The 27,015-nt window shown below is 44.8% G+C and overlaps 3 protein-coding genes across 3 annotated transcripts in view; all 3 read left to right on the top strand.

The window, feature by feature from the left end:
- ino80e (INO80 complex subunit E) overlaps positions 1–2,982 on the top strand; it is a 5,332-nt gene extending 2,350 nt beyond the window's left edge. Inside the window, 3 exon segments of the mRNA XM_084336773.1 lie at positions 249–368; positions 370–391; positions 2,643–2,982. Coding sequence (XP_084192899.1) covers positions 249–368; positions 370–391; positions 2,643–2,849 — 349 coding nt within the window. The 3' untranslated portion in view covers positions 2,850–2,982.
- Positions 2,983–5,115: 2,133 nt separating this feature from the next.
- On the top strand, positions 5,116–12,409 carry LOC311246624 (uncharacterized protein; the record flags this gene model as incomplete). The annotated part of the gene is made up of 3 exons (XM_084336772.1): positions 5,116–5,745; positions 10,438–11,229; positions 11,894–12,409. Exons 1-3 carry the CDS (start codon positions 5,443–5,445, stop codon positions 12,407–12,409), a joined length of 1,611 nt encoding a protein of 536 aa, XP_084192898.1. The 5' UTR covers positions 5,116–5,442.
- A 5,238-nt stretch (positions 12,410–17,647) lies between these two features.
- Positions 17,648–27,015, top strand: part of vars1 (valyl-tRNA synthetase 1) — a 66,216-nt gene continuing 56,848 nt past the window's right edge. The window contains exons 1-5 of the mRNA XM_084337021.1: positions 17,648–17,729; positions 18,424–18,782; positions 18,906–19,043; positions 21,693–21,942; positions 26,748–26,863. Coding sequence (XP_084193147.1) covers positions 18,426–18,782; positions 18,906–19,043; positions 21,693–21,942; positions 26,748–26,863 — 861 coding nt within the window. The 5' untranslated portion in view covers positions 17,648–17,729; positions 18,424–18,425. The remainder of the gene's footprint in view (positions 17,730–18,423; positions 18,783–18,905; positions 19,044–21,692; positions 21,943–26,747; positions 26,864–27,015) is intronic.

The following is a 27,015-nucleotide window of genomic DNA, read 5'->3' as shown; positions in this document are numbered from 1 at the left end:
TCCCTGTTTTTGATTCTACGTTATTTACGATATGATTTGCGTTATTTCTTTTACATTTTATTCATACTAGTTGTTCTTTTAATCTCTTGTTTGTTCCTTAGCATTTTTATTTATTTATCATGTTTTTCATTGTCTTTGTACATTCTTGTGTGTGTGTATGTACACTTGTGTGTCCGTCCCCTTCGTGCTTCCGTATTTGTGTTGTGTATGTGCGCGTGTGTCTTGTGAATTGCCTGTGTTTGTGCGGTTTGTGTGGTAATTCGGCACGCGGGGGACTGTGTGCGTGTCGGGCAGATGCCCTTCCCACCAGAGTATTTGGCTCCTCCAGCAGAGCGAGGGAAGAAAGAGAGAAAAACAAAGAGCCTAAATCAAGAAAGAGCCATCGGGGAAGGTTGAGAAGGAGGAGGAGGAGGAGGAGGAGAGAGTTGCTTAGAGGATACAGATACTCACAAATGCACTCACCATTACTCACTAAATTAGTGTTTCCAGTGTACATAGCAGCAGGGTAAACTGTAGTGTGCACTGTGTTCTGGAGCCCTCTCCTCTTAGTACATTTTATAATAGATTTAGTTTTTAATGCTGAGTTACTAGTTATTAGCCATTACTGGTAAATAACTCATCTCTGGCATCTCAATAATAATTAAAAAGTTATGTTATGGTCTTTAATTAAAAGGGCACTAGATTTAAAAAGTTATTTCTGCACGACTGCATTTCCATCTGCAGAAGGATAATAACATGGGAAACGCCGGTTAAATCTACTAACTGATTGTTATTTGACGAAAACCTGAAAGAATTTCTTTAGTGGAGGACCGTCCTGCTGTGGTCCTCACATATACAGTACATTTACAGTATGGAGTTCCACGGAGTGACATGTCTTATTTATATACTTAATACTTGAATACTTAAGTCCTGTGCTAACCAGCTAGCCCCAGTGTTCACCACTATATTTAACCTATCCCTGGCCAAGTCTGTGGTCCCTGCCTGCTTCAAGGTGTCCACTATAATCCTTGTACCAAAAAACACCTCCCCAGCAGGCCTAAATGACTACAGACCGGTGGCACTCACCTCTGTGGTCATGAAATGCTTTGAGAGGCTGGTCAAGGATTACATCTGTGCCTCCCTCCCTAGTACCATGGACCCTTTGCAGTTTGCATACAGGACAAACAGGTCCACTGACAGCGCGCTCTCCCAGATACTGCACAACACCCTTTCTCACCTTGACAGTCAGAAGGGGGGCTATGTGAGATTGCTGTTCATTGACTATAGTTCAGCTTTCAATACCATAGTCCCCACCAGACTGGCTGACAAGTTGATTGATCGGGGTCTGAACTCCACCCAGAGTGCCTGGATCCTGGACTTTCTGACCGACAGGCCCTAGGTGGTCAATCACTCAACTCAATCACCCTGAGCATCGGGTCCCCCCCAGGGCTGTGTCCTCAGCCCCCTGCTGTATTCGCTGTACACACATGACTGTGTGGCCAGGTTCAGCTCCAACTCCATAGTGAAGTTTGCGGACAACACGTGGTGGTGGGTCTGATCGCTAACAACGACGAGAAGGCCTACCGGGAGGAGGTTGATGTCCTGGCACTCTGGTGCCGGGATAATAGCCTACTCCTGAACATTGGTAAGACCAAGGAGCTGATCGTGGATTATAGGAAAGGACAGCAGGGGACACGCACGCCACTGAGGATTAATGGGACTACCGTGGACAGGGTGAGCAGCTTTAAGTACCTGGCAGTCCACATCACAGAGGACCTGACATGGACAACACACACAGACACTGTTTAAAAAAGGCGAAGCAGCGCCTCTACCAGCTGAGATAACTCAGGAAATTCAGAGTATCAGGGAAGATACTCCAGTCCTTCTACTCTGGGGCTGTGGAGAGCATCCTGACTGGGAACATGACTGCCTGGTTTGGCAACTGCTATGGGTATTGCACTACCACCCCTGCAGGACTTATACAACATGAGGTGCAAATCCAGAGCCTGCAGAATAATGAATAATCACCACCCCAACAATAGCCTGTTCAAGGCAAGCGCAAGAACAGAGAGACTCCGACTCAGCTTCTTCCCCCAGACCATCAGAACACTGATCTCTCCACACACAAGCACACATGAACACACACACACACACACACACACACACACACACACACACACACACACACACACACACACACACACACACACACACACACACCACTTGCACTCACTCACACACAAAACACACTACAAAAAAGGTTACTTTAAAAAAACACAACTGTATATTTGTATATTATTGTATAGTACTCATTACCTTTAATTCTTAAGCTTAGCATTGTATCTTATTCTTATTACTTTTTATCATGTCTATTTTATTATCTATTCTATTTTATTATACGGTATGTATTTTTGCACAATCGAGGCGGGCATGGCCACCTTCATTTCACTACATGTCTTGTGTATGTATGTGACAAATACATCTCTTGAATCTTGAATCGTATAAAGGATGTACCACTTAGCCATAATGTCCTAATGCCTCAGTGCATTAGAGAATAGATCTATTATACAGTCCCTCATCCATACTCATCACATCCACAACAACCATCTCTCTCTCATTCCTCCCCCCTCCCTCTTTCTCTTCTTCTTCTGCCATGTACTCAGGTGGTGACTCCAATGGCAGCTAATTACCCATCAGCCCCAGCTGCCCCTCCTGCGGCCAGTGGCCCCTTCAGCTGGGTCCCCCGACAGATGCTCAGTGGAGACACCGCAGAGGAGGAGGGAGACAGCGACGGTGACAGCGACAGGGGGGACGAAGACAGGGGGGAGGGAGACGAGGCCGAACTGGTCATTGATATTCCCAATGAGTGAGCCTGTGTGTGCGTGTGTGTGTGTGTGTGTGTGTGTGTGTGTGTGTGTGTGTGTGTGTGTGTGTGTGTGTGTGTGTGTGTGTGTGTGTGTGTGTGTGTGTGTGTGTGTGTGTGTGTGTGTGTGTGTGTGTGTGTGTGTGTGTGTGTGTGTGTGTGTGTGTGTGTGTGTGTGTGTGTGTGTGTGTGTGTGTGTGTGTGTGTGTGTGTGTGTGTGTGTGTGTGTGTGTGTGTGTGTGTGTGTGTGTGTGTGTGTGTGCAAAAACACAAGAAAGTGGTTATATATGTTTTTATATTCTGCAACCTCCAAGCTCCCCCCTGTGGACCGTGGAGTAACTGCAACATCACTGCCAAAATAACACCCCACAACCTTGGGATGTGCAACTATAACCATGCTAATAAATGATCCGTTTTTAAAGATGTAGTTTGTCAGCTTTGAACAAGTAAAGGTCCATTTCCAGTGGATGTTGGAACATGCTGTCGGCGACGCCGTCGTCTCTCGCTACCTACTGATGGTTGTCACAGTCTGGCTACACAACAGTGGGTAGAGCAGGCTTCAGTTTGCTGTATGCACTTGTAGCAGGGTTGGGATCAAGTCTCTTCAACCTGTTGACCTGTTAATGACAATTGATGTTCAAACATTGGCAAGTAAACAGCAGTTTCTGTTTCCATTTTTAATTGAAAGCGATTTGTTCCCAAACCCTGAGTCATAGTACTAGAGATTATGACAACATTATGTTCACGTTATATTATGCTTGATATCCAACCTATAGTGTTATATGACAACCGACTTTTCACTGAGGACCTTTGTTTATTGATCCCTATAGATTCATAGAACATTCTAGAGATATTTCAATGTTTAAAAGCTTACAAACTGCTCCTTTTAGAAAAAGGCTCAATTGCTTTACTCTTATGCGGAGTCATGTATGACATGTTTAATTGATGGCATGGAATATTTGGCTATTGTCATAAATCTTTTCTTACTTGTAAATGCAGGCCTTCTCCAGTTATTGATGACGCTGATTTTCTTTTGCACCAATGACGTATCGGATCACATTAAAACTTGAACATTTCACCTGACAAGCGGTTTCTTGTTGCAAGTCTGCCTAATGGGGTGTCAAATATCGCTTTTGTGTTTTGCTGACAACGTGCCATAGAGACTGTTGAGAGGCTATTTTCCTTTGCTATATTATGCATTCATATAGTAGAACACAGGTTTTTCATTGTCTGGTGAGTGGTGACCAAATAGTTTTGAGTTTGACGTTGCATTCACTGCCCTGCCCAAAACGTCACACCCAAAGACTCTCATACCAGAGCTTAACACCACTCATTCAGGCATGTACGCGTTACACTATGCATATACTGCCTGTGTGACTGACTCATAAGGGAGTGTATTAGTATGAACAGCAGTACTCTGTTTGAATGTTATTGTGAGTAAAGCGAGATTACAAAAACACTCACATTGTTGTGTTTATCGCACGTTATGGTCGTCTTGGTTCAGTTTGCCCTCCCCACGGGGGAATTCTCATACCAACTCTCAACATGAGCCCAAGGGTACACTTTAGTTCATACTGTTAATAACTCATAAATGTCACGACAGCAGCCCTGCTGAGTATCGCATCAGGTAAAAAAATTGGTAACGAAGATCTTTAGTTTATTGTTTCACTTATTCTATTCTCTTTCAAGACAAGGCTATGGGTTTGGATGCCAGTTATTCTGTTTTCTATCCATTTGAAGAAGGACATGCCAGTCCCAGAACCATGTTCCAACAGGCAATTTTGTAATAGTTAAGAAAACATTTTGGGAACCTCAGGCCAGGAATGTGACTTTTGTTGACATTTTATTTCAAGACACAGTGCACCCGGGGGTGAGACACTGAACCTTGTCCCTGTCTTTGACATTCTCAGGATTATATTATAATGAGGTTGGCTCACTCAGAGGTCAGCAAATCGTGTAACGAATGATGATGCATTTCTGAAGCCAATCTTTACATTCAAGGTAATTTCCAAGTAGCAACCTGACTTGACACAGCGGGGAGTCTGCACTTCTAAGCAGCCCGTTTGATCAAGCTCTTATCCTGTCAATCAAATGACTAACCCAGGCATACAAGGCATTGTTTGGGAATGCAGACTTACAGGTAATTTGGTCCTTCATGTTGGGTGTGGTTTCTGTTTCTGTACTTAAGAGGGTTAAAGGTATAACCTTAGAAAGAGGGAGAGCAAAGGGGTGAGGTGAAAGGACAGCCAGAGAGAGAATGAGAGAGAGGGAGGGACGGACGGACAGACGGAGGGAGAGGGGGCGAGGTAGTCAGGGAGGGGGAAAGGATAGAGTAAGCAAGATCGTGCCTGCAACACACTCGCAGTACAGTAGGCATTTAAAGAACACAGCCATGGGTGGTGGAGACGGTTTGGAGGAGAGAACAAGAAGAGATTGAGAGAGATAAGCTATCGACAGAGACTGCCAGCCTGGCCCTCCTCCATTATCCCCATCCAAATACGGAAACCTCTGGATAATTTATCAGCCTCTCCCTGTGTGAGAGAGAGAGAGAGAGGGGGAGACAGACAGAGAGGGGGGCAGTAGCTGAGCTCACCACCACCATGCTGAGTCCTGCAGCTGTCAGTGCGGCTGGCTGGCTGCTGGGCCTGCTGCTGAGCCAGGGCCTGTTTCTTTCAGCCGAGGAAGACCCAGGATTCTCCCTCTGCAGCCACTGCTTCCACAGACAGACGCCCCCTCAGGGAGCCTCTGCAGGGGCACCTCTGCGCCCCCTCTGTCACAGGCTGCCCGGGGGACAAACGTTTGCCACGCTCTACAACCCGACCTGTGACACAGCTGCCTATGCTGCTTTCCATCTTAGCCATGGATGGGCAGAGCGCGGGGGAGAGGCGGGAAGAGAGCGGCTGGTAAGGACACATTTATTTTGCCTCTCTGTAATGTATGCAGGGGAATGGTGTGGATCAGCTGAACCAGGCTCAGAGGTCGGCGAGACAATGGGCTTGATACAGTATGTGAGTAGGCCTGTGGTGCCAGTGATACACAGGAACAACAAACTGCTGTCAAACAGGAAAACGCTGTGCACTTCAAAATTTACTGCTAGGAAAACGAAAACATCAGACAATGGATGTCAAATGACCAGACAAGCACTGACTTGAATAGACAAACACTACAGGAACGGGCTGCTCAATCTTTGACATGTTATATTCAACTTCTTTATATCAGTAATTATTTACCAATTGAAGTAAATTAAAACAGGACCATTTTATTTTTGTATCTTTATGGCCCAAAACGGTCGGTCTATATATAGCTTCAAATAGAAATAAATAACTGTGTGATCACTTTTTAACAATAGCTTAGTGCCTGTTTATTGCATCTTGTGTTTTTAGCATTATCACCGTAATGCCAGTAGAGATTGAACCGTTATCGCTGATAACTCAGCAGCAGGTGTTACTGTCTTTCAGAAGCTGTAGCAGCCTCTCCATGTTAAAGAAGAAGTATCACCTGAAAGTAGAGATCTTGAGGAAGCTGTAGATACCAGTCATTACATACCTTACTCGGAAATAGATGAAGGTGTTCGGTATGTCCATCTACAATGAGGTCCCTTGACTTTCACCTAAAGATATTTGAATGAAATTGGATTAATTAGAACCGCAAGAGTCTCACCTTTACAAACATGTCAGATGTACAGCATGCTGGTCTCATGGAGTCAAGCAGTTTAGAGCAGTTTTGTACAAAGATGAACAATTACAGTACTATATCTTTTGCATATTTCTGCATACTGTGGTCCCTAAACACAGAACCATGGTCTTTGAGTTGCATAACCGTGGATCTTGTAGATCCAAAGAGCCAAACGGCACAAGGATGTGATTATTCTAAAGGGCACAATGGGTTATTGTATACAGTGAGGTTAGTGATCCACATAATCTGTTTATAGTATACCAGGGTAGACTAGGACTCAGTATGGAGTATTGCACATTGTACAGATTAGACGTTGGCTATATTTATTTGTACATGGGGGGGGGGGGGGCACGAGGGCCCCCCTAGAGCGTGCAAATTAGTTGAATTAGTTGAATGTTTTTCAACAGATGTGACCAGAGGAGCCCCTCCTCCCCCCCCCCACCCCCATCAGCACCAGCAGGCTTCTGTAAATGCCAATCAATATCCATGACAAGTCCTTCGCTAGCATCCTGTTTTTACAGGAAATGCATAGATAATGTGGAATCAAATTGCATTCTGCTAGCCGTTTCATGGGGACTTACTTGGTCCTGCAGCACCTCAAGCCCCTGGTGAGAGACTCCCTGGCCCCTCTGCAGTTTGCATACCACGCAAACATCAGTGTACAGTTGTACAGTGTCCCCCACCCACCCACCCCTCCTACCCAACCCCTCCCCCTCCTACCCAACCCCTGAAAATGGGGAACCCTGATGTAAACAAGACGAAAGTCTTTCTCTGGTCTGCATCCCCTTAACAATTGTATGTATTGAGCTGTACTGTACCCATTCTGCAATCTGTTAATAAAGTTTTCAATCAATCAATCAAGTGCGGAGGACACGGGGGGGGGGGGGGGGGGCATCCGCGGGGGGGGCGGGGACGCTCTCTCATTGACGGAACACAGTGTGAGAAGAGTATTTATGCGGGTGAACACCAGGAAGGCTGCTGGCCCAGATGGGATAACAGGACGTATACTTAAGTCCTGTGCTAACCAGCTAGCCCCTGTGTTCACCACCATTTTAATCTATCCCTGGCTGAATCCGTGGTACCTGCCTGCTTCAAGATGTCTACCATTATCCCGGTACCAAAGAAATCCTCCCCAACAGGTCTCAATGACTACAGACCGGTGGCACTCACCTCTGTGGCCATGACATGTTTTGAGAGGCTGGTTAAGGATCACATTTGTGCCTCCCTCCCCAGTGATATGGACCCTATGCAATTTGCATACAGGACAAACAGGTCCACTGATGATGCGGTCTCCCAAGTACTGCACAGCACCCTCTCTCACCTAGACCGCCAGAAGGAGGGCTATGTGAGACTGTTGTTCATTGACTACAGCTCAGCGTTCAACCCCATAGTCCCCACCAGACTGGTGGACAAGCTGATCGAGCTGGGTCTGAGCTCCGCTCTGAGCGCCCTGGATACTGGACTTTATGAGTGAAAGGCCCCAGGCGGTCAGGGTGGGGGGTCAGACCTCCAACACCATCACACCCAGGGCTGTGTTCTGAGCCCCCTGCTGTATTCACTATACACACATGACTGTGTGGCCAAGTTCAGCTCCAACTCCATAGTGAAGTTTGCGGACGACACAGTGGTGGTGGGGCTGATCTCTGACAACGACAAGAAGGCCTACCGGGAGGAGGTTGATGTACTGGAACGCTGGTACCAGGACAACAGCCTGCTCCTGAACATTGGTAAAACCAAGGAGCTGATCGTGGATTTTAGGAGAAAACAGCAGGGGACACACACACCACTGAGGATAAACGGGGCTACCGTGGACAGGGTACCTTCAAGTACCTGGGGGTCCACATCTCAGAGGATCTGACATGGACAACACACATAGACTCAGTAGTAAAAAAGGCGAAGCAGCGCCTCTACCACCTGAGACAGTTAAGGAAGTTCAGAGTATCGGGGAAGATACTCCAGTCCTTCTACTCCGGAGCTGCAGAGAGCATCCTGACTGGAAACATCACTGCCTGGTATGGAAACAGCACGGCACAGGACAAGAAGGCCCACAGAGAGTGGTACGCTCAGCCGAGCGTACTACGGGTATTGCACTACCACCCCTGCAGGTCCTATATAACAAGAGGTTATATATATATATCGTGGGGCGGCTATGGCTCAGGGGTAGAGCGGGGCGTCCAATGATCGAAGGGTTGGTGGTTCGAATCCCGCTCAAGCCCATGTCCATCCCATTGCCGTTGTGTCCTTGGGCAAGACACTTAACCTACTTGCCTCGTATGAGTGTGTATGCATGTGAATGAATGTTGGTGGTGGTCGGAGGGGCCGTAGGCGATGATTATTCGCCACGCTTCCGTGAGTCTGCCTCAGGGCAGCTCTGGCTGCAATTGTAGCTTACCACCACCGGTATGACAGTGTATGAACGAATAATGGACCCTGTGAAGCGCTCTGAGTCAGAGAAGAGCGCTATATAAATCCAATCCATTATTATTTATTATTAAGAGGTGCAAATCCAGAGCCTGCAGAATAATGAAAGACCCTCACCACCCCAACAACAGCCTGTTCAAGCTGCTGCGGTCAGGCAAACGCCTGCGAACACCAGCAACTAGGACAGACAGACTTCGGCTCAGCTTCTTCCCCCAGGCCATCAGAGCCTTGAACACTGAACTCTCAACACACAAGCACACATGAGCACACACACACAACACACACACTGTACACACTCACACACTAGCAGCCACTTTAACATGAACACACACACTCATGCTGCACATGCTCACACTTATGGTCACTTTACAAAATGAAAGGTCACTTTAAAAAATAGTATAGTATAACTTGAGATTGTATAATATAGCATTGTATAGCAGTGTACATAAAGACCCAGTGCCTCATCCGTAGCTAACAGTGTATTGCACTACCACAGGACCTAGCATGTCTTACCATGCTCTTGTAAAAACTCATGTACATATACCGATATATTTGATTACTTGTATTATTGCACAAATGTCGTTCGCATCCTATTGGATTCTTACTATTGTATTATTGTATTATGCACAATCGTTGCGGGCAAGACCCCCCCGCATTTCATTGTATACTTGTATGCCGTGACAAATAAAACTCTTGACTTGACTTGACTTGATGTTCTTGGATTTCTCCAGCACCTTTAATACCTAGCCCCTTTCGTGACTGTGATGCACGCCTTGCTTTGAATACAGCAGTCACTTGCTCCACATTACTAGCCATGGGAATGTTCACCATGAAGCACTGGTTATTTACGAACGGTTCGTTCTAAATGTATCACAGAGAAATTTCAAAGGTACTCACAGTTGCACGAGGGTTTCACACACAAAAGCGGGGTGGTTTTAAAGCTCTGTGTTGCTAATAAACATTTTAATGCAATCACAGCACTCCGGCATGTCAAAATGCGGAAGAAAAAGAGTAAGCCATTTTTACTTGTTTATAAAAATTATTTAAAATGTTTATTAGCAACGCCGAGCTTTCAAACCACCCCGCTTTTGTGTGTGAAACCCTCGTGCAACTGTGAGTACCTTTGAAATTTCTCTGTGATACATTTAGAACGGACCGTTCGTAAATAACCAGTGCTTCATGGTGAACATTCCCATGGCTAGTAATGTGGAGCAAGTGACTGCTGTATTCAAAGCAAGGCGTGCATCACAGTCACGAAAGGGGCTAAACACCACCCAGCCTTTGTGGCCAGTGAAGAAGCTCACAGTGCTGCGGCTGTAACATGCAGCCTGGTGGGCCGGATCACTGACCACCTCACCAGCAGACCACACCATGTCAGACTGCAGGGCAGCCCAGATCTTACAAACTATGGCTATTGTGGCTGCGATTCTGAATGGCTGACAATTGTGTTACACTTTCAAATGACATCTTGTGGTTAATTGAATCTTTTCTTCTCCCAGACAGAGAATGAAGATGACGTTCATGTGTTGACCCCAGCTCTACTACGAGGAGCACCCGGCCTCGCCTCTCCTGCAGGCTCCTCTCTCAAGCCATGGGACTCCTTGGTCACAGCACTGGTCCAGTCCACCATCAGTCCCCAGTGTGGGGGCGATCTCTATATCCTGACTGGGACAGGAGCAGGAGCAGGGCCCGCGACGGATGGAGGTGAAGAAGAATGCCAGGCTGGGCTGTTGTGGTTTGCAGTGTGCTGTGCTGCATCGGAGGGGGAGGAGGGCTTCAGTGTGGGGTTTGTTAGAGAGACAGATGGAGGGGAGAGTGTGGTGGGAGTGAAGGAGCTAGAGGAGACACTTGGAGTGACAGAACTGTTCTCTGGCGGATGTGGGGCAACAGATGGGCAGACTAAAGGAAGCATAGTGGGTCTTCTCGGCAAAGCTTTGCCTGGAATCAAAGCGAAGCTGGGTTCGGATGCCGATGATGACGAATCGGATGAGGATGTTGGAGAAAGTGTAGAGTCACCAGTTACCATAGAACAGGTGGCTAGTCTTGATGCTCAACCAGAGGAAGCTGCAGGTGAGCTCACAGAAGAAGCCTTACCGGGGGAAGTGACGGAGCAGAGTGACGGGGAGGAGCAGGGCGAGGACGCGGTGGGCTCTTCAGACGGAGCCAAGACGGACGGCGAAGCAGAGACACAGAGCGGCAGCACTTGGCTCTACATCATCTCCTCCACCGTCTCCCTCCTTACTGCTCCCCTCCGGCCCGTGTTCTCCACCATCACACAACTACCTGGACAGGTACAGCGAGTCGTGTGACCACTTTAACCCTTTCACTGCCACACTACCAAAGGGTTAACCCTTTCACTGTGACAATACAGAAGGTTAACCCTTTCCCTGCCACACGGCAAAGGGTTAACCCTCTCACTACCACACTACAGATGTAAGTGTGGTAGTGAAAGGTTAACCGTCTGTAGTGTGGTAGTGAAAGGGTTAAGAGCAAAAGTCTTCAGATTGAAAATAACGTCAAGAGTGAGATTTACTTATTCCTGTAACCATTTAGTAGGAGTATATGTTGTTTTCAATGGTGGTTATTTCATTTTGGAACAAAATGTACTTGCTAGTAACACTACACCATATCTTTTAACGCTACACCATATTTTATCTATTATTACTAAAAGATTTGCACTCCATCTCTACCTAATTTACACATTCTTGTTTGCATTCTGTACTTAGTTTTGTCTATTGTATATTTTGTATAGTGTTTGGTCTTTATTCTTTTTACTTTTTTTTACTGTCTGAAGCACAATCTCAGGGGGCTCATACAGAACCAAGCATTTCACTGTAATGTACATGTACCTTATATGTGATAAATAAAACAAAACTTGAACTTGAACTAGTTAGGATTCTCTATCATCTGCCATTTGACTGGAATCAAACCCTTTTGTCCTCCATCTTGATTCAGGTGACCTATGTTCTTCAGGAGGACCTCGGAGTTCTCTCTGCGCTGCCTGGAGACACCTTATCTCTCTTCCACCTCGTGGCCTCTGACCTGGGCTCCGGGGTGGGCTCAGCCACACGCCTGCTACTGGGCCTGGGGGAGACCTGCTTCTCTGCCGTGTACCATTGTGCCTCCTCCATGTTGGGAGCCCTGTACACCAGCTGCTACACCGGGGTCACGGGTGTAGGGACCCTCGCCGGTGACACAGTGGGGCTATTTGGTGGGACGGTGGACAATGCCTGGTGGGTGATGCGCCTGTTCGGGGATCGGCTATGGGAGCACAGTGAGGGATATATGGGGGCAGTGGTATCAGAGATGGGGGGTCAAGCAAAAGCTGTGGGTGGAGGTGTGGGGAAGCTGGCGTGGAGGGGGGGGGGCAGTGTGGGGAACGTGGTGAAGGCGTGCGGGGGTTTGGTAATGGGAACTGTGGAAACGGTCATTGCTGCAGTGAAGGAGGCCTTTGGCCAGGAGTCAGACTGAAAAGGAATGAGGCATCCAGAAGATATTGGCCATTAGTAGCAAACGTGTTTGATACAGTATACTGTCCAGCCAAAGAGTATGAAGAATAGAAGTATGATTTGGTAGACGATATAGGCCTATAGGTATGATGCCTCAGTTGTTTGTATGCAACTGTATGTTGTATGACACCCTACTGCTTAGGGTGAACTATAGTAAAACCTATAGCATTCCTGTGCTTTTTTGTCATACACACTATAGAGATTTACCACAGAAATACTGTAGCGATTTATAGTGTTCTGGTGTTTTCTTTCATATACAATATAGATTTACTACATAATTACTTTAGTGATGCAGAAGTATTTCTATAATTGAATATTATAGAAATGTATGATGAATCACTGTAGTCGGCTATTCCTCTGGTTTCACGATAGAAATACAATGTATATGGTTATTTATATAGTAGTGATTCACAATAGTATTTCTACAGTCATTTGTCTGTATGAAAAAAACACTGGAATGCTATCGTTTTACTCATTTTCTTTTTTATTGGATAACACTTTGCTTTGACATTTTGCCATCAAATTAGTTTCTTAAACAAGTAGTCCTACACATCTATATGATACATTGGCTCGCAATAAGTAATATATTTGACAATTAACACAGAATTGTGTTTTTAAAAATGTGCTTAATTGCAATGTTCTTAATTCTGAGGCTTTTGGTAGTAATTGAATGTTAACACAACACTTTGTGTGTTTGTAATGTTGCTTCTGTATGTTTGATTAAAAGAGAATGCTGATTTATCGTACCTTTCTGACCAGACATGTTTTGTTTCTCATCTACATTACACATGTTTAGTTAAAGAGATAAAGAGTGTCCTTCAGCTAATAGTCTAATAATAAAAAATCATCATCATCATCATCATCATCAGTAACAATTACTACTACTACTACTACTACCCCGCCGGTACCTAGCGGACCTCCTCCATCCCTACATCCCGCCCGGAGGCTGCGGTCCTCTGACTCCGGTCTCCTCTCCATCCCCACCACCAACATGCGGACTGTTGGTCCCAGAGCCTTCTCTGTGGCCGCACCCACCCTCTGGAACTCACTCCCTCCAAACATCTGTAGTGCTACATCCCTGCACTCTTTCAAATCCCAACTCAAAACCCACCTTTTCACCAAATTTGTAAATGACTCTGCCTGATTTCCCCTTTTTTCGTTTTCTTTCTTTCTTTCTTTCCTTTTGATTCATATTTTGTTGTTACGTTGTTCCCTGTCCCCCTCCCTTAGCTGTTAAGCGCCTTGGGTCTCCTGAAAGGCGCTATATACATTTAAGATTATTATTATTATTATTACTACTACTACTACTACTACTACTACTACTACTACTACTACTACTACTACTACTACTACTACTACTACTACTACTACTACTACCAGCACAACTACTACAACTACTACTACTACTACTACTACTACTACTACTACTACTACTACTACTACTACTACTACTACTACTACTACTACTACTACTACTACTACTACTACTACTGCTACTACTACTACTACTACTACCAGCACAACTACTACAACTACTACTACTACTACTACTACTACTACTACTACTACTACTACTACTACTACTACTACTACTACTACTACTACTACTACTACTACTACTACTATTACTACTACTACTACTACTACTACTACTACTACTACTACTACTACTACTACTACTACTACTACTACTACTACTACTACTACTACTACTACTACCAGCACAACTACTACTACTATTACTACTACCACCACCACCACCACTACTACTACTATTACTACTACTACTACCACCACTAGTACTACTATACCAGCACCACTAGTACTATTACTACTACCACCACCAGCACTACTACTACCACCAGCAGTACTACTACTAGCACCACTACTTCTATTATTACTACCACCACCACCACCACCAAGTATAAGTATAGTATAAGTATTTATTTGTCATCAGATTAACACACACACACACACACACACACACACACACACACACACACACACACACACACACACACACACACACACACACACACACACACACACACACGCACACATGCGATGGGTGACCCACAGGAACACACACACACACACACACACACACACACACACACACACACACACACACACACACACACACACACACACACACACACACACACACACACACACACACACACACACACACACACACACACACATTGCTGATGAAATGTTCTCTGCACCTCCCATCCCGTCGTCCTTCCCCCCCAAGGGCCGGGAGCAGATGAGGGCTGCAGCGAGCGCCGCGCCCGGGGACCAATCCAAGTGCTCCTGTCCGTCTTCGGCAGGGACGCCACAGCGTTAGCGATCTGTTGTGCATGTTTTTCCATTGGGTTTATGTTATCGGGAGGGGAAACCCTTGCGAGCACGGGGAGAACATGCAAACTCCGCACAGAAAGGCCCGGGAGATACCCCACCTGAGTAACTGGCAACATGGCAACCTGGTCCCCAAGCGGGAATCGAACCCACAACCTTCTAGCTGTGAGGCTAGAAGGTCCTAGGGGTCCGCAAAGACAACTTCAAACTCAAAATGGTAACAACAGATGAGGTACTCAAAAAACTGAGTGCCCTTCAACCTAACAAGGCCACTGGCCATGACAATATCCCCTCCAAATAACTCAGACTCAGCAACAGGGCCGCCATCACCCACATAATAAACCTCTCCATAAAACAGGGATACGTCCGCAAAGACTTCAAAATTGCGAGAGTGACCCCCTTGCACAAAAAAGGCAGCAAATTAGACCCAGGCAACTACCGCCCTGTTTCCATTCTTACCTCCATCTCGAAAGTCATGGAAAAAATAGTCTACGAACAGGTCGGAAAGTACCTCGCGGAAAAAAAAGCGAATCTACGAATTCCAATCTGGCTTCAGAACATCCCACTCCACTGACACATGCCTTCTCTATTTGAACGGCCTGTTGAGATCAGAGGCTCTGTGTAGGATTGTTAGTAACTGTCTAACTGTACATATGGCTGTTTACACTAGTAACTGTTTACCTGCATATATAATTGTCTCCACCTGTGATTGCCTAGTTGCATATATATCTGTTCCCACTGGAGGGCGCTCTAGGCGGAGCCACCCAGGTACTCTACCTTATGGCAACTTTAAAAGCAAAGGTATACACCCATTTCGTTCTCTCCCCCAATGTCTCTCAGAGAGAGAAGACTTGTGTTACTGCTGCTTACCATGTGAATAAAGACAAGTCACGCCAGTTCAGGCTCAAGATAGAAACCATGCCTCTTGACCACATTATTGTCGCCCTATAGCTGAGTTCTGTTAACACGGCCACATCAAACAAGAGGTGGACGCGGGCAAATACTGCGGCATGGTCATGCTGGACCTCCAAAAGGCTTTCGACACTGTCAATCACTCCATTCTGATTGACAAGCTAAAAGCAATTGGTTTTGATAGTTCATCAGTGAGCTGGATGCAATCCTACCTGGAGGGGAGAGAGCAGATGGTGGAGGTAAACGATGCACTATCCCCCCCCCTCACAGTGAGCTGTGGTGTTCCACAAGGAAGCATACTAGGACCGTTACTGTTCCTAATTTATGCAAATGACATGTCAACAGCTTGTGACTGCAACTTCCTGTTTGCGGACGACTCAGCCCTGCTGGTCTCTGAGAGGGACAAGTTGCAGGTTGAAAAAGCCCTCAGCTCTGAACTCGGAGGGAATCTGCACCTGGCTCGCTGATAACAAACTATCATTACACCTGGGTAAAACAGAGTTGATTGATTGATTGATTGAAAACTTTATTAACAGATTGCAGAATGGGTACAGTACAGTACAGCTCAATACATACAATTGTTAAGGGGATGCAGACCAGAGAAAGACTTTCGTCTTGTTTACATCAGGGTCCCCCATTTTCAATTCATCGTAACATATATGACATACATGACATACAGATAGACAGTACTGCTACATCTATACATTTATGACATACTAGATTTGCAAATACAGTACTGTTTGTGATACAAAAAGAGTCCAGAAAGAAGAGTATATACATTTGACGTAGAAACTGTACATTGGATTGGGTAGGTGGGGGTGGGGGGGGGGGGGGGGGATGGGGGTGGGGGGGACTGTACATTGGAGGTGGTTGGGTAGGAGTGGGGGGGGGGAGGTTGGGTAGGAGGGGTGGGTGGGGGACACTGTACAACTGTACAAATAAAACTGTACATTGGAATATTGACAAGACCATACTTGGTAATTTACTGTACATTGGAGGGGCTTGTGTTCGGACATTTACAGGGGCCAGTTTCGAGTTGCAGTCCATTCTCTTTGGATCAAATAACAAACTCAGCAAGACCAACGGCTTCTCTGTTACAGTGGGTGACAATATTGTCACAAGGTAAGATGAAATTACCTACCTGGGCTCCATCCTTGAGGCAAATATTTCCTGTGACAAAATGGCAACCAATGTAATCAAAAAAGTAAACCAACGAACAAGTCAATCAACCCAGATTAGTCTCAAACAAGGGACTAAACACGTTTCGCAATTATGCCACAACAATGTGGAACGCCCTACCCACAGCCGTAAAATAATGTGAATCCCTATACCACCTTCAAAATCGCCCTCAAAGAGCACCTATGGCAGGCTGCAATTCGAAACTGGCCACCGTAAATGTCCAAATCCCCCCTCCTAATGTACAGTTTCCTCCCCCTCGTATGTATATATTTTCTGTTAGAATCTCTAGTGTTTAACAGTACTGTATATTTGCATATCTTGTATGTCACAAATGTAACAGTACTGTATGTCATAAATGTCATGATATATATCTGTGTATGTTGTCATTATGAATTGAAAATGGGGGACCCTGATGTAAACAAGACAAACGTCTTTCTCTGGTCTGCATCCCCTTAACAATTGTATGTATTGAGTTGTACTGTACTGTACCCATTCTGCAATCTGTTAATTAAAGTTTTCAATCAATCAATCAATCAATCAATCAATCAATCAATCAATCAATCAATCAATCAATCAATCAATCAATCAATCAATCACTCAATCAATCAATCAATCTGGTAATGGCATTAGATGATCCGAAACAGTTTTGTTCACGCCCACTAGGGCGCGGCAACACCCCACATAGTTCAATGAGTGAGTGCGCTGCATCTTCATATTATAGACTCTTTGCTGTACAACCCGGAAGTCGTCCACCATTGCATCAGTCAGCAGGGAGAGCTCATGTGTGGCTCTCATTTGTGTGCTACTGACGCCTCTGTTTGCATTCAAAGGTACTATGGACAACTTCTTTAGTTTCAGTTAGAAATCATGGATTTGATAAATTGTGTCTTTTAAATTGTTTTATTAAATAACTGCAGCAGCCCCGACCTTACTGCTGCAACTAAACAGTTAGCTTGCCAGACAGTGCCACACTATATGAATTGAAAATGGGGGACCCTGATGGAAACAAGACAAACGTCTTTCTCAGGTCTGCATCCCCTTAACAATTGTATGTATTGAGCCGTACTGTATTGTACCCATTCTGCAATCTGTTAAATAAAGTTTTCATTCATTCATTCATTCACACTCACTGAAGTCAAAGTTCTAGTTTGATGGTTAGCTAACCGGTTAATCCAGTTAGCCGCCGGTTAGCATGGCTTTCGTTAGCTTGCTCCACGTTGACAGGTGGAATACGTTTGTTTACTTAGCCACATAGCCTCCCTTATTATTGAGGCATGCATGCACTGATGATGAATTGAAAATGGGGGACCCTGATGTAAACAAGACGAAAGTCTTTCTCTGGTCTGCATCCCCTTAACAATTGACTGTATTGAGTTGTACTGTACTGTGCCCATTCTGCAATCTGTTAATAAAGTTTTCAATCAATTCAATCAATCACTGCACTGTTTTGGGGATGTTTGCTGTGAGACTTGTTTCTTGTAACACCATGCCCCACACGCCCACCCATCATCTGCCCCCTACCAGGGATGGCCTCTCTCTACGTGTCCCAACACCCTGACGACTTCAGGAGCCTTCTGGCTCTCATAGCTGCAGAGTTCTGTCCCTCCTCCTCACGCCCTCGCACCGTCACAGAGGAGCCCCCGGAGTCCCTCAATGCCCGCTCTCGGCCCACCCTGGTGCTGGGTGATGGAGGAGGTGACTCTGTCCTCAGTGGGACCAGTGCTGTGGCCTGGTACTTGGCCTCTCAGGGAGAGAGGGCTGGCCTGGACGCCAAGCAGCAGAGCCAAGTGTGGCAGTGGGTGAGCTATGCCAACAATGAGCTCGTCCCCGCGTCCTGTGCTGTTGTCTTCCCACTGCTCGGAGTGATGGGGGTGGAGAAGAAGGTGAGCAGGGAGACCAAACACACACTCGCGTCCGTGCAATGTTTTCTCAACCCAGTGTGCTTAGTGAAGTAGTGAAGTTTGATTCTAGACGACTGACGATTTGTTCTGCTTTCTCAACTCCAGCATAGTTCCCGGGCAGAGCTGATCCGTGTTCTAAAGGTTCTAAACCACACACTGGAACCTAGAACCTTCCTGGTGGGAGAGAGCATCACGCTGGCTGACATGGCAGTAGCAGCAGCTGTCTTCCTGCCCTTCAAATATGTAAGTCAGATTTCCTTCCGGCTTTGCTGTGTTTCTTTGGTTGTTGCTTATCTGCAGATTTTCTCCATCCTTGAAACTGCAAGTATCTTCTCAGCTACTGTGAGTGTTAGGATGATATTATGCAACCTCACTGTCAATCAATCAACCTGATCCCCCCCCCCCCCTCCTACTGTAAATGAGTGAGTTCTATTTTTTTTTCTTTTACTAATGTCACCAGCTGGCTTTAGTCACCCAAATTAGCTTTATATTCCACTATTGCTAACATGTCTGAACTAGAATTTAAACTTAATTTGGGTGTTACCGGTGACGCAGGACATTTGACAAGAGGATGCTCAGTATCTGTAGATCGCTTACGTTGAGCTTTAACGTTATGCAGCTATATCGATCTGCTGTGTCTGTCCGTCTACGTCTGCTTTTAATACATTTTCAATGAGTATCCATTTGTTGGACAGATGGAGTTGACGTTAACGCTATGTTCTAATATAAAAAAATAAATCAACGGACAATAATACCTTCCATAAATGTTGTATGTAGCTGCAGCCTAGAGCTTTAGTGCATCACGCAAACACACAGTCACTGGCTTGTTCTGTCCTGTGAGCTTGTCTCCAGCTGTGGAGCCCAGCAGCCTCACTCGCGTGCTTCCTTCATCATACAATGTTTACAGATTGCCTAATTAACATTAGCAGGTTCCTTATTAGCATTGGGTTTAAATCAGAAATATTGCCAAATCCGCCGCTATCGTTGTGTAACCATGTCATGTCGTTTAGAGCCTTCTTTCTCAGTCACATGACGTTTATAATGTTGTCTAAATATTCATAACACGCTCAGTACCTTAACACTTTGGATGCCACGCCATGTTTTCCTTTTTACCCCCTTGATGCCCAAACCCACTCCAATGTTAACTTAATATCGCCTAATCTATGTTTTAAATTATGGCTATGTGTCTAATCTGCCCGTCGCTTATCAAAGACTCATTTTCCAGTCAACATTGTCAAGGCAGATTGTTTTTTTATCGCTTCATTTCCGTTTGATAGCATTTTGAAAATCACTCGTTTTCGCGGAAAAAACAACCCTATGATGATAATCGTCTTTTACTGGAATATTCCAGAACGTTGTCATTTGTCTGCCTATTTATGAATCGTTTTCAAATAAACGCTAGATGATCGATAGTATATGTGTGCGCACGCACGCTCGTGCCGCGCGCTGATAATCGCTGCTCTTATTTCCTGATGGCTTTTACAGTGAAACAGCAATATCACATATAGGGGAAACGCTTATATATCCGTGAAAACGAGTCTGATTATCCTAATACTGATTATCCTAATACTGATAACATAGATTCCTTACCTGACATCAGATGGTATCCAAATGGTATATTCCAATTCCTGATCACCATTCGAAAAAAATCTATAATTGTATTGATCCAGCGTGTGTACAGTATAACACATATTCGCCGTGGCACCAAGGTTCCAGAATGAACTCTGGTAGACCCCGGTTACATCAGTGAGAAGTAAAATGTGGAGTCAGAAATCCGTTCTCTCATTCACTTTCATTGAGTCCAATCCAAAAGGGTGATTTACCATCTGGGAGACGATAGGGGTCTATCTTACGGTAGGACTTGTTTATAGAAGAGGAATGTAATACTATGCAAAACTAGAAATAAACAGTGATTTTACCAGCAGTAAGTTGCAAGCCACTTTCATACGGGGAACCGTGACGATTATCTTATTTGCATATTGTCTCGTTATTAGATAGATAGGTTGATACTTTATTGATCCCCGGAGGGAAATTTAAGTAGACAGTATTTAAGTATTGAAAAACGTCCTAATAGTGGGCTACTCATCTAATGCATGGCTGACATTTGTTAGAAGTGTCCGTCCGTGTCCCAGTCAATCATCACTGCTAGCCAGATCCGACTTAATTTAATCGGCTATGGTCTCCTATCATCTCTCCACATCGGACGTGGTTGTCATAAGATGGACTGATATCTGCTCCATTCTTCTTGCAGAGCAAAATTATTTGTATGGATTAATTTAGGAGTGAAATGCGAATGAAAGGGTTGAAAATCACTACTCGCAAGGTTGCCCCCAAATATTATTTTTCACTCGCACGGGCCATATTTAGGCTCAATATCCTATGTCCTCATCGCACTGTACAGCCCTGTATTGTTTGGGACCCATGGGGAGTGCAGTGTTGAATGTGGTGCCATTTGGCCAGATGGTGGTGCTATAACAACAAATGTATGTTTTGCATGTAACTTGAGGAAAAAGGTAGATTTTCCTAGTGGGCTGGGAACCTGTGAGTAATTATTTGATGAACAAAAAAAAAACATACAGGGGTGGCGGTGGGGAAGCAATGTACTCGGTGGATGCCTGAACACAGAGTAACACCGTTAACAGACTACCGCAGCAAGCCCACAAAATCAGTGCACAATTCACTGTCTAGTGTCTACTGTATATAGCAGCCCTAGATTTTACATCCAGGTGACATCACAAATTCAAGGGGTCTCTCTCTGACTTTTAGCGTTAGAGGGGGGTGTTGTATGTTCACACACATTCATTCCATTCCCCTTTTTAAGTGAAAGGTGGGTTAATACTCGACCCTGTAGTCAATCAGTCAACCCTGTGTTTTGATCTTCTTGTTTGTTAGGCCCTGGAGCCATCAGACAGAGAGGTGTTGCCTAATGTCACCAGGTGGTTTGTAACCTGCATCAACCAGCCCCAGTTTCTCCAGGTCCTGGGAAAGATCACACTGTGTGAGAAGATGGTGCCCATCATACCCAAGACCAACACAGCTGCTAATGCTTCAAGTGCCACTGGTGCTGCCACTGGTGCTGCTGCTGATGCCACTGGTGCTGCCACTGGTGCTGCTGCTGATGCCACTGGTGCCGCTGCCAACGGTAAGGCTCTCCCAGGGCTGTACGCTAAGCTTTTTCACTAGGGGCACAGGTGCCCCTAAATGAAAAATGTAGGGGCACAGAATCTTTTTTAGGGGCACTTTTTTTCTTTCTTTTTTTTTCACAAATTCTTTACCATTATAGTGCAAAAAAATATGTTCCTCCTGCCTCATAACTGTGGTCCTTTTATTTAACATTTAAGTGCTTTTGTTTTCAGGTTTGTATCTTTTATAATGAACCAACTGAAGTATTACCACAGCTGCAAACATTTCTTCTTTCATTGATAACAGTGTTCATTAAGGATGGGTATCTTTTATCGATACTACTACTCTTATCGATACTGCTTAACGGTTCGGTACTTTATTGATACTCTTATCGGTTCTTCTTGATTATTTAGCATTTTTTTAATTTTTTTTTATTAAGAACAGAATCGACATTGCTTTATTATTCTTTTATATAACTATTACTGCACAGTGCACATGGCTACTTTTTGATCAATTAATACAAGCAGTCAGATAAATTAACTATTTTGGGACTTTCTATTTTATTTAGAAAGTTCTTAAATCAGAATGTCCCACCCAATACTCGGCTGTTAAAAACGGTTCAATACTTTTTTTTTATACACTTTTTCTCCTTATTTTTCTATTCTCCCATCCCAATTTCGTGATTCCAATTCTTCCCTCCCCTGTCTTAAACGTTGCTAGACTATGCCTCCCACTGGTCGGCTGTAGTGAGGATAGAAGCCTTGCACCGGTACACAAGGAGGCAGCCTGTCGCATCTTTTCACCAGACAGCTCAAACTCTCAGTGGCGAGGAGTAACGTGTGGGAGGCTCACGCTGCCCCGATACTTCCTGTTTCCGCCGCACCGGCGTCACCCAACCGACCTGTAGGAGTCGCTGTCCACAACGTCCGATCCCCACCCACCGGCTTTCCCACCCTCTAACACTGCCAATTGTGTTAGTATGACGGCCGGCCAAGCCGGTAGCAACGCCGAGAGCTGGGCTCGATACCAGTATCTCCTGCGTTAGTGGTGAGCGCCTTGCCCACTGCGCCACTCAGCCGCCTTCAATACTCCATTTTATTAGTAGATATACTTTTAGAACAATAGCCTGATGCTGTATTTTCCATGAGTTGAGTGGACGCATGACCGGAGTGTGTGTGTGTGTGTGTGTGAGAGCACACGCTTTGCGTAGTGGGCGTGTCAACAGTGTTAGCTGAACTCTCACCAAACAAGGCATAGGGAAATAGTCAGACAGACATCCCAGAATTATTTCATAATACAAAGTTTCTGAATGGATATTTGGATTAAATCAAGTTAGATGCAGTGATGAGCGGTCTTTCCCCGCGGAACACAAGTTACTTAACATTACACGGGTCGTGCTATCTAACGATAGTAGTGTAACTTAATGTTACACAGGTCGCGCTATGCATGCTTTTTTTTTTTTTTTTTTTTTTTTAATTGATATTTTTGCACAAATCTTTACATTATTTACAGAGTACCTTTTCACAGCATAATATGCAACATCCAAGATTCGCCTTTTTCATTTTTTGTGACAACATACAAAACATGCAAGAGACTCATACAAATACACTAATAACTGACATGGAAATTAAAGAAGCACTTACAAAAAAAAAACATACTATACATTGTGCATATACATCCCTGATATATATATATATATATATACGTCATACGTTACATGTAGACCGATCTACCTGCGAGCAGGTATGTGCTGCATCTTTTTTTTTTTTTTTTTTTTTTTACGTTTCAGCTACGCATGTGTGTGTCTCCTATATACTTGTGTATCCCCCTATGTGTCAGTGAAAGCCTATATCTCAACTATGTGTATATGTAGGTGTATGTATGTCTATTTCCTATATATGAGTATGTGCATGTATGTGTGCCCCTGACGTGTATACCTTATCCTTGTGTATATGAGTGCGTGTAAACCTATTATGTACACATATGAATATGTGTATCCTAGATACTTGTATGTGGCTATATCTGCGCACATGTGAGTGTGATAGAGACAGTGACCGTTCCATAGACACACCATCCGGACATAAAATATATGTACATATATACATAATATATTATAGAGCACAAGTACCATCAGATCAAATCCCCTTTTTCATATTCATCCTTGATAATATTGTAATCCCATCTTACTCATTTGTCCTCAGATCGTTCAGTCAGGTGTAGAAAACTGTCCCATATCTCAGCGAAAATATCCTCTCTCCCTGCGACTCTATATGTCACCCTTTCATATGATGCTGTCCGAAACATTAGTTCCATCCATTCTTTAAAAGTAATATCAACAGGTGATTTCCAATGTCGTAATGCAATTCTACATCCTGATATCATGGCCATTCTATACCACATTCCCCGGTATTTAGGCAGTTTAATCCCTTTTGGTACTATACCCAAAACACATGCCATTGGGGCGTTATTTATCTTCACATTCAGGACCTTACTTAGGAATATCACAATTTGATCCCACATTTTCCGGACCTTCTCACATTCGTACAACATGTGCAGTAAAGTGCCTGTCTCCTTCTCACATCTCCAGCAGATGTCACTGTCCCTTAATTTCAGTCTGGCCAGTTTACTAGGCGTCCAATAGCTTCTGTTCAGTACTTTGTAAAAAATAAGTTGTGATTGCGCCTCCCTAGAGAATTTACTCCATTTGGATACCAGTTTCTCCCACATTTCCTCAGTAATCTCCTCATGTACATCGTTCTCCCAGCTCAATCTCAAACCCGCCAATTTGGGTGCATTGTATTCTCTTATAACATCATAAAATCTTGACGCACCGCCTTTCCTGCGCCATCCTTTATAGAATATTTCTTGAATTGCAGTAATTGGGCCGCACTTTGGTCCTCCTATTGATGACGATATACAATGTCTAATCGGTAGGAATTTATAAAAGTTTTTATTATCTATATCAAAATCCTCCTTAATATCCTCAAAAGGCAAAACCCCATCCTCCCCGGCTATATCACCTAGTACATGTATCCCCCTTTTAACCCAATCGTCCCATATGACTGATTTCTTCCCAATCTTTAGTTTCTTATTATACCATATAGAGGCTCTCGTAGTTAAGTATGGGCTATCACCAGTCATTTTGTGCGATTGATTCCACGTTTCCCTGATAAATGCCATCAAAGGGTTTTTAAGAGGTATAGGTCTGTCTGATTGTGTCAGGAAGGATTCCAGAGATGAGGGATATATCATTTCCTCCTCCATCTTGACCCAAGCAGGTGCCTCCTCAGACAAGTGATTCAGTTTGGAGAGCTGGGAGAGCGAGAATGCATAGTGATACCAGTCTAGTTTAGGCAGGGATAAACCGCCATTTTCCTTTGCTGCATACATTTTGGCCCGTCCAAATAGCGGCCTTTTGCCCCCCCACAGATATACATTAATGACTTTGTCATACTGTCTGAGTAACTGTGTCGGGAGAGTCAGCGGCAACATATATAGGATATAATTTAATTTGGGAGCTAGTATCATTTTCACTAGGTTTATCTTTCCCAGGAGGGACATATTCATTTTGGCCCAATTCTGGGTCAGAGCACTAATGTGTTCGATTATAGGGGCAATATTGGCTTGCATCAATTCTTTCAGAATGCATGCTTTTTTCTAACGTTTCGTTTTCTCCACTATGATGAGCTCTGCTCTTCTTCAGCACGGACAGCTCCACCTCTCAAGTACCCGTATGCATGTGTGAGCGTTTTAGCACAGGCAAAATTCTGGAGCAATATGCGATGCCCTCGTCGCACTGTACAGCCCTGTCTCCCAAAGGCCCTGTCCATATTTCTGTCTGTCCAATCACAGCTGATGATTTCACTGACATCACATGCTGAAACAGCTAGTCCAGCAAGCTAGCTAGTTCTGAGCCTGTAAAGCCATGACAAGAATTCATTCCATTCATGGAATTAAATGGGATACAAATGTGTTAGACAAACCAAGCTACATTTACCAGCAAGACACACGAGCATTGCTATATTCTAGAAGTAGATAACATAATGCTTATCTAAGCTAATGTCAGTGAATGTTTGCTACTAAATATTTAGCCTACAGTACACATTCACTTGAAGGTCCACTGGAGCAGTTGGGGTTTTTTAAGTGCCTTGCTCAAAGGCAATTGTGAAGGCGGGTGTTGAGGAGGGAGGGCAAAGCGTTATTCATTCACTTCTCCCACCCAGCGCTCTTCACGCTGGTCTTGCGGATCGAACCGTGATCTCTGGACATGTGTCCTGCTCTCAGGTCCACCATCGAACCGTGATCTCTGGACATGTGTCCTGCTCTCAGGTCCACCATCGAACCGTGATCTCTGGACATGTGTCCTGCTCTCAGGTCCACCATCGAACCGTGATCTCTGGACATGTGTCCTGCTCTCAGGTCCACCATCGAACCGTGATCTCTGGACATGTGTCCCGCTCTCAGGTCCACCATCGAACCGTGATCTCTGGACATGTGTCCTGCTTTCAGGTCCACCATCGAACCGTGATCTCTGGACATGTGTCCCGCTCTCAGGTCCACCATCGAACCGTGATCTCTGGACATGTGTCCTGCTCTCAGGTCCACCATCGAACCGTGATCTCTGGACATGTGTCCTGCTCTCAGGTCCACCATCGAACCGTGATCTCTGGACATGTGTCCTGCTCTCAGGTCCACCATCGAACCGTGATCTCTGGACATGTGTCCTGCTCTCAGGTCCACCATCGAACCGTGATCTCTGGACATGTGTCCTGCTCTCAGGTCCACCATCGAACCGTGATCTCTGGACATGTGTCCCGCTCTCAGGTCCACCAAAGACAGAAGCGCAGCTGAAGAAGGAGGCAAAGAACAGGGAGAAGCTCGAGAAGTTCCAGAAGAAGAAGGAGATGGAGGAGAAGAAGAAGCAACAGCCACAGACAGAGGTAGACATTGATCTATTGGCAGCTTTTTATTCTTTTTATATTATAGTCTTGTTTGTCTATCTATTGACCATATTCACACAGTGGCCATTTTGCTCTTATGTCATGCTCAGGTTGGGAACATGGTAGAAAACAATCCCAACCTGAGCAGGCTA

Source organism: Notolepis coatsorum (genome assembly GCF_963971535.1).
Source record: "Notolepis coatsorum genome assembly, chromosome: 19".
Classification (NCBI taxonomy): Eukaryota; Metazoa; Chordata; class Actinopteri; order Aulopiformes; family Paralepididae; genus Notolepis; species Notolepis coatsorum.
This window is presented reverse-complemented; position numbering and strand designations above follow the sequence as displayed.